The sequence below is a fragment of the Daldinia loculata genome, assembly GCF_022478755.1.
Source record: "Daldinia loculata strain CBS 113971 unplaced genomic scaffold F4817scaffold_3, whole genome shotgun sequence".
NCBI classification, from domain to species: Eukaryota; Fungi; Ascomycota; class Sordariomycetes; order Xylariales; family Hypoxylaceae; genus Daldinia; species Daldinia loculata.
Window position 1 is genome coordinate 829,423 of NW_026054857.1, and position 17,939 is coordinate 847,361.

At 47.5% G+C, this 17,939-nt stretch overlaps 5 protein-coding genes and 1 non-coding gene across 6 annotated transcripts; 3 read left to right on the top strand and 3 right to left on the bottom strand.

Moving 5' to 3' along the window:
- Nucleotides 1-90: 90 nt before the first annotated feature.
- On the top strand, nucleotides 91-7,223 carry F4817DRAFT_365880 (ketoacyl-synt-domain-containing protein; the record flags this gene model as incomplete). Its single annotated transcript, XM_049306925.1, has 5 exons — nucleotides 91-377; nucleotides 445-718; nucleotides 783-4,415; nucleotides 4,484-5,035; nucleotides 5,090-7,223. The coding sequence occupies 5 exons, from the start codon at nucleotides 91-93 to the stop codon at nucleotides 7,154-7,156; spliced, it is 6,813 nt and encodes a 2,270-aa protein (XP_049163314.1). The 3' UTR covers nucleotides 7,157-7,223.
- A 962-nt stretch (nucleotides 7,224-8,185) lies between these two features.
- F4817DRAFT_135387 (GroES-like protein) lies at nucleotides 8,186-9,792 on the top strand. Its single transcript, XM_049297806.1, has 2 exons — nucleotides 8,186-8,864; nucleotides 8,920-9,792. Exons 1-2 carry the CDS (start codon nucleotides 8,491-8,493, stop codon nucleotides 9,542-9,544), a joined length of 999 nt encoding a protein of 332 aa, XP_049163315.1. The 5' UTR covers nucleotides 8,186-8,490; the 3' UTR covers nucleotides 9,545-9,792.
- Nucleotides 9,793-10,269: 477 nt separating this feature from the next.
- F4817DRAFT_t12 lies at nucleotides 10,270-10,365 on the bottom strand. The gene has a single exon. It is a non-coding gene; the product is annotated as a tRNA-Asn (tRNA).
- Nucleotides 10,366-10,961: 596 nt separating this feature from the next.
- Nucleotides 10,962-13,076, bottom strand: F4817DRAFT_135434 (FAD binding domain-containing protein). The gene is made up of 4 exons (XM_049297807.1): nucleotides 12,479-13,076; nucleotides 12,188-12,401; nucleotides 11,719-12,107; nucleotides 10,962-11,665 (listed from the first exon to the last, which is right to left on the bottom strand). Exons 1-4 carry the CDS (start codon nucleotides 12,749-12,751, stop codon nucleotides 11,009-11,011), a joined length of 1,533 nt encoding a protein of 510 aa, XP_049163316.1. The 5' UTR covers nucleotides 12,752-13,076; the 3' UTR covers nucleotides 10,962-11,008.
- A 1,211-nt stretch (nucleotides 13,077-14,287) lies between these two features.
- On the top strand, nucleotides 14,288-15,829 carry F4817DRAFT_135440 (putative pyridoxal reductase). Its single transcript, XM_049297808.1, has 2 exons — nucleotides 14,288-15,390; nucleotides 15,458-15,829. The coding sequence occupies exons 1-2, from the start codon at nucleotides 14,578-14,580 to the stop codon at nucleotides 15,746-15,748; spliced, it is 1,104 nt and encodes a 367-aa protein (XP_049163317.1). The 5' UTR covers nucleotides 14,288-14,577; the 3' UTR covers nucleotides 15,749-15,829.
- Nucleotides 15,830-16,653: 824 nt separating this feature from the next.
- F4817DRAFT_311843 (uncharacterized protein) lies at nucleotides 16,654-17,433 on the bottom strand (the record flags this gene model as incomplete). The annotated part of the gene is made up of 2 exons (XM_049300047.1): nucleotides 16,654-17,183; nucleotides 17,235-17,433. 2 exons carry the CDS (start codon nucleotides 17,431-17,433, stop codon nucleotides 16,654-16,656), a joined length of 729 nt encoding a protein of 242 aa, XP_049163318.1.
- Nucleotides 17,434-17,939: the final 506 nt, after the last annotated feature.

The window sequence follows — 17,939 nt, forward strand, 5'->3', positions numbered from 1 at the left end:
CATCTCTTTGATACAGAGTCTGCAGTCTACACTCTACAGCAACGGCCAAATCACCGACAAATATCTCCAAGTCGTATCATCAACATCAACATGGTTGACCAACTAAAATTGTATCTCTTTGGAGATCAGACATACGACACTCAATCGCACTTGAGGGAGTTGATGCTATACAGGCACAATCCAGTCTTGGAAGACTTCCTGGTTAAAGTATACGACACCATCCGCACAGAGATATACAAACTTCCAGCTGAAATCAGGGATGATCTCCCTCGATTCACCTGTTTGGACGATCTCGTCCTGTGGAAGCAAGATGGAAAACGGTGCATAGCCTTAGACATGGCTGTAACATGCATGTACCAGCTCGGGGTTTTCATCAGGTAAGACATACGTTAACATACGTTACCCACGCCGTAGTACTACATACATACTAAATAACATATGCAGCCAGGCTGACACGTGGGATTTCCACGCCAACAATTCCCAAGTTCTGGGTCTCTGCACGGGAGCTTTGGCAGCAGCAGCAGTTAGCTGTAGTCGCAGCACACTCGAGCTCATCCCCGTGGCTGTTGACGCAGTGGTTGTGGCTTTCAGAACGGGCGTGCGTGTAACTGATATGGCACAGAGACTCCAATCTTCGGATTCGTCAGATCCGAGCTGGTCAATTATTGTTCCCGGCTCTGCCTCTGCTGATGCCGTCCGAAGATTTTGCGAACGAACGGTAAGAATAATTGTTCCATGTTGAAGTCATAGCAGTTCAATACTTACCTATTTCATTTCATTAGACGTTACCCCTATCTGTCAGGCCGTACGTCAGCGCCTATGCTCCCAACGGCATCACCGTCAGCGGCCCGCCTCGCTCGCTCGATCTACTTACCCAGTCGGGGACTTTACATAATTCAGGCTTAAAGGGTATCAAGATCTTCGGACCTTACCATGCTCCCCATCTATACTCTTCGGAGGACGTCGACGAAATTGTCGAGAATCTGAGTTCCAGCGGCACCAATTCACGCTCTAGCTATATTCCTGTCTTCTCCAGCACTGGAAAGACGGAGGAGAGTAGCAACTTTGAGATGCTGTTAAAGTCTGCAGTCGACCAAATACTGCTGCAACCTATTCGTTGGAATGACATCCTCGAAGAGCTGCAAACTTGTCTCCGGAGAGAGCAACCCGAGTCATTCAGTATTGTTCCAATTGGGACGAAAGCCGATCAGCTGATATACACAGCGCTTAAGCAGACATCTCTGCGTTCATTGCTAACACCCATGCCAACACAGAGCCAACCGTCCGTTGCTCAGGGTAGCTCGTATGCTAGTCCCGGAAAGCCCAAGCTCGCCATCATCGGGTTATCAGGGAGATTCCCTGGCGCTCAAGACAACGAAGCATTCTGGGACCTTCTTTACCAGGGTTTAGATGTCCACAAGCCTGTCCCAGACTTTCACTGGGATGCCAGAACCCATGTCGACCCTACAGGAAAGGGGAAGAACACGAGCGCAACGGCATTTGGCTGCTGGCTTGACGACCCTGCCGGTTTCGATGCGCGGTTCTTCAACATCTCGCCCCGAGAGGCGCCACAAATTGACCCTTCACAAAGGCTTGCCCTGATGACAGCTTATGAAGCAATCGAACAAGCTGGTATTGTCCCAGACGCCACTCCATCGACACGACGCGATCGCGTTGGCGTCTTTTATGGTGTGACTAGCATGGACTGGATGGAAACGAACAGCGCTCAGAACGTGGACACGTACTTTATCCCAGGCGGAAACCAAGCGTTTATCCCGGGACGTGTAAATTACTTTTTCAAGTTCAGCGGCCCGAGTTATGCGGTTAATACGGCATGCTCATCCAGTCTTGCTGGTATCCACCTCGCCTGTAATTCTCTCTGGAGAGGAGACATCGATACGGCTATTGCGGGCGGTACCAATGTCTTGACCAACCCGGACATGACGGCCGGTCTTGATAAGGGGCACTTCCTCTCACGAACGGGCAACTGCAAAACCTTCGACGACTCGGCTGATGGATACTGTCGAGGAGAAGGCGTTGGTACACTCATTATCAAACGTCTTGATGATGCTATTGCCGACAAGGATCCCATCTTGGGATTGATCTTGGGAGCATACACAAATCACTCGGCCGAATCTGAGTCTATTACACGGCCACACGTTGGAGCTCAGCGTGCCATCTTCAAAAAGATCCTTAACCAAGGTGCCGTTGACCCCTATTCTATCGGATATGTCGAGATGCACGGAACAGGTACGCAGGCTGGCGACGCCGGAGAGATGTCCAGTGTTTTAGACACCTTTGCCCCTCCTCTTGCTCAAGTGAAGACCGGTCGAAACAGTAACGAGGCTCTCTTCTTGGGTTCTGTCAAGGCAAATGTCGGCCACGGTGAAGCTGCATCTGGTATGGCAAGTCTTACCAAGGTGATACTGATGATGCAGAAGAGTATGATAGTACCGCATTGTGGTATTAAGACAAAGATAAACCACAAGTTTCCGACGGACTTAAACGAACGAAATGTCCATATCGCTTTAAAGCCGACTCCTTGGGAAAGGAATTCCGACCCTTCAAAGCCTCGACGAGCATTTGTGAACAACTTCAGCGCTGCCGGCGGGAACACGGCTTTGTTGATTGAAGATGCGCCATATGTGCCTGAGTCTACCAACGAAGTCCCTGATACGCGAAACCAACATCTTGTGGCTGTATCGGCTAAGAATGGTGTCTCCTTACAAGGAAACCTAAAGTCTTTGCTCAAGTACTTAGAGCATAACCCAAGTGTCAACCCCGGCCAGCTCTCGTACACCACGACAGCACGACGCATTCACCATCAGCATCGTGTAATGCTTACTGGTTCAACCGCTGAGGATTTATGCGTCCAGATCGAGGCAGCTATCCGTGACCAAACGGGAATGACTAGGCCCAAGGGCTCCCCTAAGGTTGTCTTCGCATTCACAGGACAGGGAGCACAATACCCCGGCATGGGAAAGGAACTATACGACAACTTCTCTCTATTCCGTACTGAAATTAGAAGGTTAGATCGCATTGGTCACAACCTGGGCTTCCCTTCCATACTTCCCGTCATCCAATCGAAAGAATTAGATGTCAGCATTTTCAAACCTGCCGCTGTTCAGTTGGCTAGTGTCTGTTTGCAAATCGCACTCAGCAAGCTGTGGGCATCGTGGAATATCACTCCCACCGCCGTTGTTGGACACAGTCTAGGCGAGTATGCGGCTCTCAACGTTTCTGGAGTTTTATCTGACGCGGACACTATCTACCTCGTGGGAGCGAGAGCCACTTTACTCCAGGAGAAGTGTACACGAGATACCCACTCCATGCTGGTAGTCATGGCGTCAGTAGAGACGGTCCAGAGCATCCTCAAGAATCGCACGTATGAAGTTGCTTGCATTAACTCACCAACCGAGACGGTCTTGGCTGGTATCAATGAGGACATCGCCGTATCCAAGAATATACTAGCGGATGCAGGACTCAAGACGACACTATTGAAAGTTCCCTACGCTTTCCATTCGTCTCAAGTAAACCCGATTCTGGAAGACTTTAAGAAGTTAGCCAGTGGCGCAACATACTCCGAGGCTAAGATTCCCGTGTTATGCCCCTTGGATGGAAGTATCGCCATCGGCATTGAAAACTTCGGCCCTGACTATCTCGCCCGCCATACCCGAGAACCTGTCAATATGCGAAAGGCACTTCTGGCAGCAAATACTCGTCACATTTTTGGCGACCAGTCTACCACGTTAGAAATTGGTCCTCATCCTGCCATCTCTGGTATGGTTCGATCGGTCCTCGGATCCCAGACTAAAACTCTGCCGTCCTTACAGAGAGGCAGACCAGTTTTCGTGACCCTAGTAGCTGCTCTGAAAGCTCTCTACACCGCAGGTGCTGACATTCGGTGGTCGGGATACCATTCTGATTTCAAGGCTTCTCATAAAGTTGTCCAACTGCCAGCATACAATTGGGACTTGAAGCCATACTGGATACAATACGTCAACGACTGGTCCTTGCGCAAGGGAGATCCCCCTCTAGTAATCAGCGGCTCCTCGCGGCTCGAGAGCACTACTGTTCATAAGGTTGTCGAAGAGACGGGCGATTCCAAGAAAGCTCACATCATCGTCGAGGCGGATGTCACGCGCAAGGATTTCCGCCCATTGGTAGAAGGCCATGAGGTTGACGGGGTTCCTCTCTGCACTCCAGCAGTTTATGCCGATATCGCGCTGACCGTCGGTACTTACCTCCTCGAGCGGTATAATCCAAGCAAAGCGGGCAGCATTGTCAATATCTCCAACTTGGACATTGTTAAGGCTCTGATTCTCCGACCTGACGCTGCTCAACAGGCCCTTCAAGCTCATGCTGAGGCAGACTGGACATCAAACACGGCGACTGTCAAATTTATGACTTTTAACGTATGTATTTCATTGTCCTTTGTAATATCTCCTCTTCTCAGCGAACTTTCTGACAAATATAAAACTAGGCCCAGCAAAAACTACAGGAGCATTCTCGCTGCGTTATCCGCTTCACAGACAGCAGCCTCCAGCAAAAACTGCAAAAGGAAGCAGCAAACGTGAAGCAAAGATTGCAAGCCCTTCGAAATGGAATAGTTACGGGCGAGACCGCTCGTTACAATCGTTCCATGGTATACCGCGCCATCCGGCCGCTGGCACGATTCCACGACGACTACAGAGCTGTGGACGAGATTCTTCTTGATAGCAAGACGCTAGAGGCTTCTAGTCGTCTTAGCTTTGGAAGTTTTAAGAAGGGTGGTGACTTTCACACACATCCAGGTCTTCTAGATGCTTTGACTTGGTCTGCTGGATTCTCCATGAACTGCAAGGATGACAACGATCTAGATCGGGATGTATATGTAAACCACGGATGGGGATCGTTCCAAATGTTTGAGCCGCTCTCGTTCGAAAAGGAGTACACTACTTATTCTCGTATGGTTGAAGGTAAAGATCGATTGTGGCATGGTGACGTGATGATATTGCACGGCGAGAAAGTCGTCGCACACTTCGGAGAGTTTGCGGTAAGTTTTCCCCTATTTTTATATTTAGAAACCTTTACTTATACGTAACCTTAGATGCAAGGCGTGCCACGTCGAGTATTGCGGGTGATCCTATCAGCAGAAAGTGGCAAATCAAAGAAGCAGCAGCCTGTTCAGCCGCCAGTTCAGAAGAGCCAGATTGCTCCCTCAGCACCCTCTCAACCTCTCGTCAGCGCAGAAAAACCTACCCAAGTAATCGCAGAGTCTTCATCCTCACCAAATGTTGCACGAGCCTTGGCCATCATTGCTGATGAAAGTGGTATTGCCGTATCGGATTTAACCGACAACACTGTCTTCGGTGACGTCGGAATCGATTCTCTCCTGGGCCTAACCATCTCGGCTAGATTCAAGGAGGAGCTTGACATGGATCTCGACTTCAACGCACTCTTTTACGAGTATCCCACCGTTGGGGATCTTAAGGGTTTCTTTGGAGATTCGAAATCGGCCAGCACTACTGGTGCTTCTACTCCGAGAACAAACGACGGAATAGATACACCAACGCCAAAGGCTAGCACGACAACCTCTTCTGTCGTAGATGAGCCCTTGGTTACAGTTAAGGTCGACTTCAGGCGCGCCCTTGAGATTATATCTGAGGAGAGTGGCGTTGCAATTGAGGACCTTACCGACGACACCAATTTCGCCGACTCGGGCGTGGACTCGCTGCTATCGCTCGTTATCGTGAGTCGATTTAGGGATGAACTTGAGCTCGACATCCAACACGAGTCTCTCTTCCTTGAATGCCCTACTGTTGCCGATCTGAAAGAATTGTTGCTTGGAACCACTGGCGCAGAAAACACAACTCAACTCTCCGCTGAGGAAAAGCCAGAACCTGCCATTGTCACTAAAGCACCGCGCTTCACAGAGAGCGAAAATGCCGAACTGGCGGCCCGAAAGGCGGCTGTTGACGTATATGTCCGGAAGTACACTGCCGGATTTTCGGTACCAGTCTCTTCACCATCTGCCATCGCTATAACAGACAATGCAAAGGTTGTTCTAGTAACAGGAACATCAGGGAGCTTGGGAGGTCATTTGGCCTTTCAGCTGGCGCATCGCGCCGACGTAAAGACGGTTATCTGCCTTAATCGCGAGAACAAGGCCGAAGCCTTTACGCGTCAGAAAAAGGCCATGAAAGACAAGGGTGTCCATTTCCCCGAAAACCTTCTTTCTAAACTGCAAGTATTGCAGACGGACAGCTCGGCCCCTTTGCTTGGTTTAACGAAGGGAGAATATGAGATGTTGGTGGGCTCCGTCACACATCTTATTCACAACGCGTGGCCCATGAGCGTGAAGCGACCTTTGGATGGCTTCGAGCCGCAGTTTAGCACCATGCGCAACCTAATCGATCTTGCTTCTGCTGTTGTAGCTCGTCGCCCTGCTAGTTTCCGGTTTGGCTTCCAGATGATTTCATCGATCAGCGTCGTCGGGCACTACAGACGCACAGAAGAGCGCGTAGTAGTGCCAGAGGACAGGGTCAACGTTGACGCGCTTCTTCCCGTGGGTTACGCGCAGGCCAAGTGGGGTTGCGAACGGATGCTCGACGAGACCCTGCACAAATATCCGGAACACTTCCGTCCTATGACCGTGCGCCTGGGCCAAATCGCCGGGTCCAAGGTTAGCGGATACTGGAACCCCATGGAACACTTCGGGTTCATGATGAAATCCTCGCAGACGCTAAACGCCTTGCCCGATGTTGACGGCACCGTATACTGGACGCCTGTCAACGACATAGCCGGTGCGCTCGCCGACCTTGTCTTGCGAGCACACCCGAAACCTCACTATCCCTTCTACCACATCGAGAACCCTGTCGGCCAACCCTGGCGCGAGGTTAACAAGATCCTAGCCGACGCTCTAGGTATCCGGGACTTGATTCCTCTAGAAGAGTGGACGAAGCGCGTGAGAGCAGCACCACAGCGCAACAACCCGGCTGCTGCTCTGGCTGATTTCCTAGACAGCAACTACCGGCGCATGTCTTGCGGCGGACTCGTTCTCGATGCCAAGAAGACGCTCGAGCACTCGCCTACCTTAGCTGCTGTGGGCCCGGTAAGCGAGGAGGTTATTCGGAGGTACATCTATGTTTGGAAGGAAATTGGTTTCCTGAACTAAAGGATGGTTTGGTTTATTGATATACTTGGAGGCTTCGCTGCAGAAATTTTAGAGCAACTAGACTGAGATATAGAGATTTGTAAGATAGGAGGAATGTTATAGTTATAGAATAGGAATACGATACTTTCACAGGTTACTTGAATTAACTACTTGTACGAAGTTTAGCATTAACACTTGATATTAACACTTCTATCTTCAAATGGAATCTATTTGATAGTTAAAGCAATTTCTTAGTTAATCGCCCGATTATCTATCTTGGGAGGTTATAGTGACCGAACCTCACCAGACAATAAGGGGTAACTTAGAAACTTGAACATATATAGATTTCAGGAAGCTTACAGCAATGACTCAAATTTAGTATTAAACAGTGTGCGATGTGAATGTTGTGCGAATGGTTCGAGCATCGTTATGTAAATATAAAATAGTATTACCTAGTCGGAAACCCCTTTTTCAATTCGACTTCAAGTTATCAAATACTCTAGTGCGGGGTCCTTCAAGTCTTTACTAATCCTCAAGATGTCGACATAAGTCTAGAATTTTATCAATCCAAGTCGAATGCCTTCTATGTCTCAAATAGGTTGACTAAGATATACTAGTGGCACATTCCGGACTCCTTCGGCACAGGCCGAATCCTCAAACCCCCTCGACATTTTTTATACCCGCGATAGGGCGGCAAAATAGTCGGGAATTTCTATTGACCATCCCACTTCATCCCACTTTATCCCACAAGGTATGATCAACATCGTGCCAACATTATAAGCAGCTTAGGAATGAGAAGTGTATAATACAGAGAAAGGGACTGAAATAAATAGAATTCGGCTTCGGCTCGTTTCCGCGTCACATGATCCAAGTGGGAGGGTGGCCCGGGAAACATAAAGGGTGTAAGGCGGAAAATGATACTCGTTCGGGTCAGCCTCATACGTCATTAACTATTAGATCTCACAGATCTTTGTTTAGATCCGATGGTATAATCGCGGCTTACTCAACTTTAACATCCGACTCTAGTGTGACGTCGGGTTTGAGGAATTAAGGATTATGTCCGATAGCGGACGCAAGACTCGCGAGTCGGGGCCAAGAAATACACATTACCGTTTCGTTCTTTCTCATTCTTTTCCCGGTGATACGAGGTGGTGACACAAACATCTTACATTCTAAGTCAAAAACTCGTTGGTAGAGTTGAAGCTTCAAAGGGTTCCCCTATTGCGGGGTATATATGAAGCCTTGAGAGCTTGTTAAATTTGTCAAATTATCATTTTGTTATTCATCATCTCAACTACAATAAGCATCTCAAGAATAAATATCTCAAGAATAAATATCCCAAAGAAAATATCATCATGTCCACCATTCAAGTTTACCAGGCGACCAAGGTCGGCGGACCCTTTGAGCTAATCACGGCACCCAAGCCTACACCCGGCCCTGGTGAAGTTACTATCCGACCGAAAGCCGTTGCAATCAACGGAATTGACTGGAAGAACATTACTTTCGGTGCCACAATCCAATCTTGGCCCGCCGTTCTTGGCATCGACGGCGCCGGCATTATCGAGGAAGTCGGCGAGGGAGTCACAAACTTTAAGCCCGGTGATGAAGTCCTAAGCTACGCTCGTGGTATCTTGGGCAAGGGTTCATTCCAGGAGGTGTACGTTGCACCAGCAGAAGAGGTTACTAAGAAACCGTCCTACTTGAGCTTTGCGGAGGCTGCTTCTCTATCGTAAGTAATGCTGTTTTGAAACCCCTATTTTATATAAGCTGACTTCCGATTTTAGAACCTGCTTCCTTACCGCAGCGGGTGCTATTGCTGGTGGCCTCAAAGTAGGCATACCCGGCCTTTCTAAGATAGAAAACACAAACCCGCCAAAGTCGATTCTCATTCTCGGTGGTAGCTCCGCCGTAGGAGCCGCTGCTATTCAGATCCTGCGTTTTGCGCTGCCGTCCGTTACCATTGTGGTGACCAGCTCAAAGCCTCACCACGAGCACTTGAAATCCCTAGGTGCGAACGCGGCTCTTGAGCGATCCGCTCAGCAGGACAGTGAAGTTCTCAAGGCTGCGTCACCGGGGGGTGTTGGTTTCGACGCCATTCTAGACGCTGTCGGAGCTGGCCCTGATTCACCTGCCGTCTATGACGCGCTCAGGGCTGACGGGCCGAAGCTGTACTCGCTGGTTCTTACTCGGCCTGACGCACAGCCTCCCAAGGAACTGCAGTCCACACTAGTCAGTGTGTTGAACGCGGAGCCAGGCGCCATGGCTTGGCTAGGCAAGCAATTGGAGGAGCGCAAGTACAAGGTTCCCGTCAAGGCCGAGGTTGTAGGTCACGGATTCCCTGATATCCAGAAGGGTCTGGCCAGGTTCCCAGCCCAGGTCAGCGGTGTGAAGCTGATCGTCACGTTGTAGACGTGAAGATAAGATTATAAGATCAATGGGAATCTTGGATAATTCAGGTTAAATACAGTTGGCATAGATAGGTCAGCAAGTGAGCTACAGACACGAGTCCATCGTAATGCTTTAACGAAACGGGGAAGTTAATGAAAAAATAGACTTACTATCTTAAACAAATTGAAGCCCATATGTGATGTGTTTTTGACCGGAAACAATTTATACAATTATATAGTACGGGTAAGATTATTCCTTAGCTCGGGCTTACATGCCAACATACCTGGCATTGGTGTAGCCCTCCCCCTGGAATCCGGTAGTTGTACCTGGTTCAAACTCCCAGATTACCTAGTTATTCATAATAAGTGCATATTCATAGCTCAAGTACAGGGACCTGTCCTGTAAGTAGACGCCTGGGTAATGCCACATGCCTTGGACATTTCCTACAATCAAATCATGTCCTGCCCAGCCTATGGGCCGCAACCACTTTGCGCATTTAGTGAAGGCGCTTCCCATATTACTCACGAATCGATATCGTTCCAATGAAAATGGTGGTTAGCCGCCTGTAAAATCTTGGTACTTCTAAAAGGGAATTGAAAAAAGAAAAAAATAAAAATAAAAATAAAAATAAAAATAAAAAGAAAAAGAAAAAGAAAAATAAAAAGAAAAAGAAAAATAAAAAAAAAACCTGCGAGCAACTTTCTTTTGAAATGCTATTAAAAATCAGATGAAGATGCAAAAAAGAACTCCTCGGGAAAGGCTCGAACTTTCAACCTCCTGATGGCTCTTAATAACGTTGATTATTAACAGTCAGACGCGCTAGCCAATTGCGCCACCGGGGAGAGGATTTAGGAATTGTTGAAAATTTGGCTTGCTTTTGTTCTTTAAGTACCCGGTTAGCGGTGTCCCATCTTTACCCGAACGACTTTGACTAAACTAGCGCTAGCGGCTAGCGGTCATGTAACTTTGTAGGTACCTAGGTATCTAAGGGACAGTTTTAAACGCATTCTCACAGAAATTTTAAAGAATGGAAAGAGAATATATCGCACTATATGATATGTGGTTAAACATTTGGGTTTATTATCGACAGCGTGAATGAATTGAGTGAAATCGTCAATGCTACATACATGTAGCTAAGAGTCCAGGCTTTAGATCCATCAGAACCAAATACAAAGCTTGGTACCTAGGTTAGGTACTTATCCTACTTGTAGAAGACTTCTAAAGACCGGATAACTATATTGAAACGATTTCCGAAAAATATCTCAATTGCACAGGCATTGTATTTTTCGAAAAAGAAATCTATGACAAAGTATACATTGGGCAAATCATTCTATGGATACAACAGTGACACCCAACCCTACCACTTGGTTTCCCCGCCACAAAGTGAATAACCTCTAAGAATACATGCGACCAATAAGCATCGTAACCTACATAGAGTAAGAACCAGGTGCAAAATCAAAACTGCTTGCATCCATATATGCCACATCATAGAACCGAGTTGTAAAAGTTGAAAAATCCCTTGGGGTCGTAGCGGCGCTTGAGGCTACGAAGGCGCTCAAGACGCCACGGTTCGTAACCATACATAGCCTCTAACTTCTCGTTACCGTGGGCGTAGTTCATATATACGGATTCGATATCGTAGCCCGAGTGCTCAGGCTTGATTACCTCGTCTCGAAGACCACGCGCCCACGCATCGGCCGCAGGAGCGACACTCTCATCCGTATATGTGGTCTGGTAGAGAGCGAGAATGTTGGCGTAGTTGCGGTTTCCGACTGCTGTCTGGTCGGCCGGCTGCTCTGTCACGGCCTTCTGGCCAAAGATCTCGTAGAAGATGATCGAGTTGGATGCGAGAGGGTTCTTCTTGATGAATTCCACATAGGAGTTGTAGAACTGTCGCTGCTGGGGTATGTCGAATTGCTTCAAGTTTGCTGTGTAAACATTTTGGTTTGCACCGTCGAGACATGCCAAGTCGATCATGCCCCCAGCGGCGACGTGTGTGATCTGGCTCCAGGGGGCCATCGTCACGTTCAAGGAAGTACGCTCAATAGGTCCCGTCGATTTCTTGTTCGTAGCAAAGCGGGCTGTGAATCGATCTCCCTGATCCTTAGTGCCGGCATACACAATGTTAAGATAGGTAACAGTCTAATAATATTAGCTTTATTCCGACTTCCAACAGTTTCTTGGGTGACGCTTACTTCGTGGGTAGACGAGTCCGTAAGGATAAAAAGATCTAGGGCAAGACCAGGGTCCTGGTTCGGGATAAGTTCGTTAATGACGCCGAAAACACCTTCCAGAGAAGCATTGGTAAAAGTCATGTCTGCGTTATAGGTTAAGCCGTTATTTTGTAGAGGCCAGGTCTTGTATGTGAAGCTGAGAACAATTCCAAAGTTGTGGCCAGCTCCGCGCATAGCCCAGAACAGGTCTGAGTTCTTGGTTGCGGATGCTTCAACGATAGAGCCGTCCCATAGAGCTACGCGCATGCTAACGATGGCATCTACAATCAAGCCGTATTTTCCCTGAAGTCTGCCGTGGCCGCCACCGAGACTCGCCCCGCCAACTCCGACACAAGAGCAAGAACCGAGAGCTGCATCGGATTGTTAGTTATTGATAAAGAGGGTTTATAGATAACAGTGAGTAGTTTCAAAAAAAGAAATTAGTACTAACGCAATTCTCGACCGGCTCCGTAAGCGGCTGTGTAGACATCTCCGAATTTAGCTCCACCGCCGACGGTGATGGTCTTATCGGAGTTCACGGTGATCTTGTTAAGCTTTTCCAGGTTAATGAATACAACATTCTTCGCTTTGGCCAGTGTAACAGTATTCCCGTGACCGCCGCCACCTGCAAGGAACTGGATATTGTGCTTCGTCATGTATTGGAGCTACATAATGGTGTCAGCTTATATAGGTACCTAAGGTATATAATCTCTCCGGTACGGGATGAGTTCAGCCCACTTACACCAACGGAAACATCCTTCTCTTCCGCCGGAAGGAATGCGACGCTGAAAGTCGGCGCGCTCCACGTGGACCAGCGGGTCGTGTCGTCTACCCACTCAGGAGAATCAGGGGTAATGATCGAAGCATTGGAAGAAATATGGAAATTTAACGTGGGGGCAGTAGCCCTCTCCAAGAATTTCACAAGATCTTCACCTCTGCTAGCGTGCCAAGTAGGCCCAGCTGCAGCTGTGGAGGCAAAGATCGCCAGTGCATTGAAGATGGCGCGTGAGAGCATGATGATCGAGTGACACAAGAGAGATAGGTCTTGTCTTGAATGAGGAAAGCGAACAAGTGTCGAATGGATGCTTGGGATCTTTCAACTGGAATTTCTTCACGACTTCCTATATTTTATATTTGAAGAAAAGCTCATGACCCTTCTCTTCGCATTACGCCTGGAATCCTATTGTTATTGTCGTCCTATGGACCATGGTTCGCCCGGCCAATACGCCTCCAGTCCTATTGCGCCTCTCATCCCATCACGAGTCACACCCGGTCACGAGGCGTATCCTAATGCAAGATAAAGTAAATATAGACTCGAAGGCCTAGATCTGAAGCCACAGCCATGTTCTATAGGTTACGACAGACACGGATAAGCAAGCACCCGTCACAGTAAGGCTCCTGAGAAGTGATGCTGAAGCTGAGGCTAGAGCTGAAATGATTTCCCGACGTACACCCTTATGGAAACTCCCGAGAGCCCCTGAAAGTCCTGTATCGCCCCGATATTATCATCGGATAATTAGGCAAACTGTAAGGCTTATCGTTGTTAGCCGACGCCTCTTAATTTATTTTCTTTGGGATTTATGTAGGAGCTGACACAAAGCTAGTAATGTTGTTGGGATCCTATTCTACTCATCGCCGAAACTAAGCACCTTATTACTAGGCTACAGCTTTGACTGAGACTGGATAGTTAATAAATCCTCTCAAAGGAGAACAACCTTTCCAAAGTGATAGCAGCACAACAACATTCGTGATATAAGCCTCGAAATTGATAAGATCAACATACTGCTATATAAATTTCGAGACCCTTTTGTGAGTGACACAAGATATCGTCTGGTTATCTGGTAATCTTCTCGCTAGGCTACATTCTCAACTGGTGTGGTAGCTGACTTTGTAAGTAATATAACATTACCACCATCTATGCGTAGGACAAGCATGATAGTTGAAGAAAATGGGGGCGGCTCAAAGTTAAAATAGGGTTCGGAACGTTGATTAGGGTGTAGGGCTGTAGAGTCAACCAATCAGTTGTCACGGCATAAAGCCATAGCGTCGCTTTAAAATGTGTCTTATCTCCGCAACCCTGGAACTGCAGAGAGGTACCAAGATGGGACATAAGATTCGACGCGTGCCCTATACTATATAAGGAATAGTAGATTTACCTTAGCCAATCAGATTCAAAGAGGCTTTCCATTGTAGTATATGTACATTAGGTGGTACCTATGTCAGGTAATTATATCGTTTAAGCCAAGTATGAATAGCATGACTTAACGGCCCCTTACATTTCTGACTCCCTGACGTTTCTCTTGTATATATCTTTGAACATGGAAACTTAAATTAATGAGCTTCATATGGCTGAGATCCTAAAAATTACATGTGTACCTAAACAGTAAAGCAAACACTAATGCGCTGTGTCATATAAAATCTGATATATGACTGGCGAAAGGGTTACACATAATACGTGCGTTGGCGAGAGCTGCGCCAGCTGGTCCTTGTTAAAGCCTTCAAAGCTAAAGAGTCCTAGCTGTAAATACGAGACTCCTTACAGCTTACAGCTAATAGGTTAGTATGCGGCACCGCAAAGACGGGAGTTATGCGCCGGAGTTTAGATGTCGCGAACCGCCCTAGTCAGACTCCCTTCTTTCGCGCTCCCTTTGATCCTAAAACCGTGAGCCTTTCTCAGCTCGGCCGGACTTATTAGGTACCTAATCACCCGGTCTCTTTGAAACCCGAGGATGTCGTACAAGCCGAAATACTTTTGTGCGACATCTTCCGCTTCATCCCTTCTATGACGAGGTCTTCTATGAAAAGTGCCCAGACCATATAAACAGTCGAGATGATCTCGTAATGGCTTTGAAGAAAACCCGGATTCGTTCGTTCATCTCAGCTACCATCTGCAACCCCTTCCACAACTTTGCCCATCGCAAATCTTACCATCTCAACAAAATGTCTTCGACTTCTGCTGCCGTCTTCAGGCCTAGGGACGTTACAGGCTTCGGGCTTATGGGCATGACTTGGCGCCCTAAGCACACGCCCGACGAGCAGGCCTTCGCAACCATGAAGGCAGCTATCGCTCAAGGTGCCACTTTCTGGTCTAGTGGTGACTATTACGGCATGCCTGAGCCGACGGCTGGCTTAGCCCTGCTGCGCCGCTATTTCGAAGCTTACCCGGAGGATGCGAGCAAGGTCACCCTATTCATTAAGAGTTGCGTCGACTCCAAGACCATGGCACCTAAGATCAAACGCGAGGAAGTACTTGCTAGCGCTGAGAACTGCTTCAGGGTTCTCGGCGGCGCGAAGAAGATAGATATCCTCGGCCCGGCCCGCATGGACCTCAGTGTGCCACTCGAAGAGACGTTAGGAGCATTCAAGGAACTTGTAGATGCTGGCAAAATTAGCGGCGTTGGAATAAGCGAGGCCGGCGCCCAGACTATCGAGAAGGCCAACGCCATCTACCCGCTAAGCTTGGTGGAAATCGAGTTCTCCCTATGGACCCCTGATATCCTAACAAATGGCGTAGCGGCTACGGCAAAGCGTCTTGACATTCCCCTTGTCGCTTATTCGCCCCTGGGACGTGGCTTCTTGACCGGTCAAATCAAATCCGTCGACGACATCCCCGAGGGAGACATCCGTCGGCGTTTTGACCGCTTCCAGCCCGAGGTAAGAATTCTTCATTTTACCCCGTCTAGGGATATTCTTACGAAGCTAACTTCCATCCCTTAATTAGAACTTTAACAAGAACCTCGAGCTCGTGGACAAGCTAAAATCTTTTGCGGAGAAGGCGGGTGTTACACCGGCTCAACTTGCGTTGGCCTGGATTCGTGCAGTTTCCAACTCGCCGCAAGCTGGCACTATCATTCCCATCCCTGGTGCTACAAGGGTTGAGCGTGTCGAGGAGAATTCCAAGAACGTTCTTCTTTCGCCGGAGAACAAGACGGAACTTGATCAGATTCTCGCATCGTTCACGATCCAGGGTGGCAGATACAACAAGGTGCTCGAGGGTTTGCTTTGGCGTTAGAAGGTCTATGGGTTATGAGTTAAACGTTATTATGATCCGCGTCGGTATATACTAAATAGTAATTAAACACCGATATTCCACATGCTAGATGATATCATGTAGCGAAGTGACTACATGCGTGTAGTGGCCATCAAATAGGCCAAGTGCGTCAATCTCAAAGCGTAGCTCATCATTCGGATGTATATAGTTCGTAGTAGTGAGATAATGAAGTTTTAATCGACTAGAGACGTTGATGACGGACTAAATGGTCTTTGAACGCCTTGCCATAGTTTAAAAAGATACGTAGGTCATGCCTAAAAGAGCCCAGCGATTTTCAACGTAGTCTTCGACCCCTTTTCTTTTGCAACGGGATTCAATCACGTAACCATAAAACGGGCAGTTATAACCTGTTGGTATCTTGTTTGGTGAAATGGTCAGCTAAGTCCTAGTCGAATTGAATCCTATCCAGATTCTGAATCACATAGCTTTATGAGCCAGAACAAACTAACACTCTGTGTTTCAGCCAAACAGACCCTCGTTTTGTTCACAGAAGTTCACACTCAGAAAATACAAACAATGTGAATATGCTAACTGTGGGTGTAATATTCTCGGTGAATGTTGTTTCTATTAGACCCCACGGCATTGGATAGGTAGGTAGCTTATGCCAACACCGTAGACTTAAATACAAGACGACGACGACAACCTGAGGAACTAAATTTACGGATAATAGTCATACGCGAATAGGTGTAAATAAATTATTACTACGTGATATAGTCTCACGCTATGACTCTACTCCAGGTGTCCATCAACACTGATAGTTACTGCTGAGAAAATAAATTCTTATAAAATCTCAGTCCAACTCGCTTCAGAAGTATCTCAAGTCGACTCCAACGCTACCTCATAAATAAACCCATCAATATACATTCTTAGGGCAACTCAGCAGGGCTTAGCTTCTGTACGGTACCCATTTCCGCAACTATATTATTTTGCCATTCTTCCTTTGGGGGAATTGGTTGTGGACTTCCCACAGGTTCGTCAATGACATGAGGATTCTGCTTCTTCGATTTTCTAATATAGAGCCCGGTGCATGCAATTATCGCCAGACCTATTATGCCAACGGAAATTCCTATTCCAGCCTTTGCCCCAGCGCTCAGTTCGTTGGAATCTTTCTGGACAGGCTCATTCTGGCTACTTCCCGCAGGGGAATCTAAATTGGTCGAAGATAGTGGTGCTTGACTGGCCGAGGTGCTCATTGGCGTCGTCTGCGTTGAAGTGCTAACTGTGGTTTCGTTCGATAAATAGAAAAATGCAGAAGACATTTGAGGACTTGACCCGTTGCCTTGTAACGAAGGGTCACCCTCGAACATCCAGAAAAAGAATACGTTCGATACGGTCAAGTTAAAGTCGTATGCCTGAACAAGCCAAGTAAATTGAGTCGCCGCATTATTTACAGTCTCTTGTAGCGATTGTTTAGTAGATGACAAGACCTAAGTATCATGTAACTTACGAAAGACTATAGGCCCGAGAGTTGCTGAGCCTCCATGAGGAGCCTCTTGCCAAAGAGCGATGGAGAATTTTTTGAACTTTGTTTTGAAACTGATACTTTGTATCTCACCGATCTTCCAAGTTGCCCGACCAGGAGGGGGGTTCGAGAATTGTGCAAGCGCGAACGGGGCTATTGTGAAAATAAAGAAAAGACTTATCATATCGAGGAGCTTCGGTTGGTATATAGAAACAATACATGAAAGCCACAAGAGGTATAGTATAATAAGAATGTAGATGAATGGGCTATGAACTGTTGAGAAGAGAAAGGAAATTACAACACTATTACCTGAACACATGGAAACCCGCCATCTATTGAAAGCAGTTAAGCATTTGGTCTTAGGGTATCAATCACTATTAGAAGGAACATGGGTTTAGGCGGTGTCCAATAAGCTCCTTTCGGCATGCTGGGGTATAGGTTCGGGCCGTGGTTGATTATGCAGACGAGTAGGCCGAAGTGAACCAACTGCATGATCAATGTCGCATCGTTTCGAGTAAAAAATAAAGACCCTCGTCGTGATTTGCCAGTTGTACTAGCCGTGCCGAATCGTCGGGTTCAAATAACTCGTCTCGTTGGCCCGTCACAGTTAACGTAGTATTGAAGCTGAGATAACCTCAATGTCGGGCGCTAATTCATCCATTCATAAAATAACCTATTGCAAGGTCTATT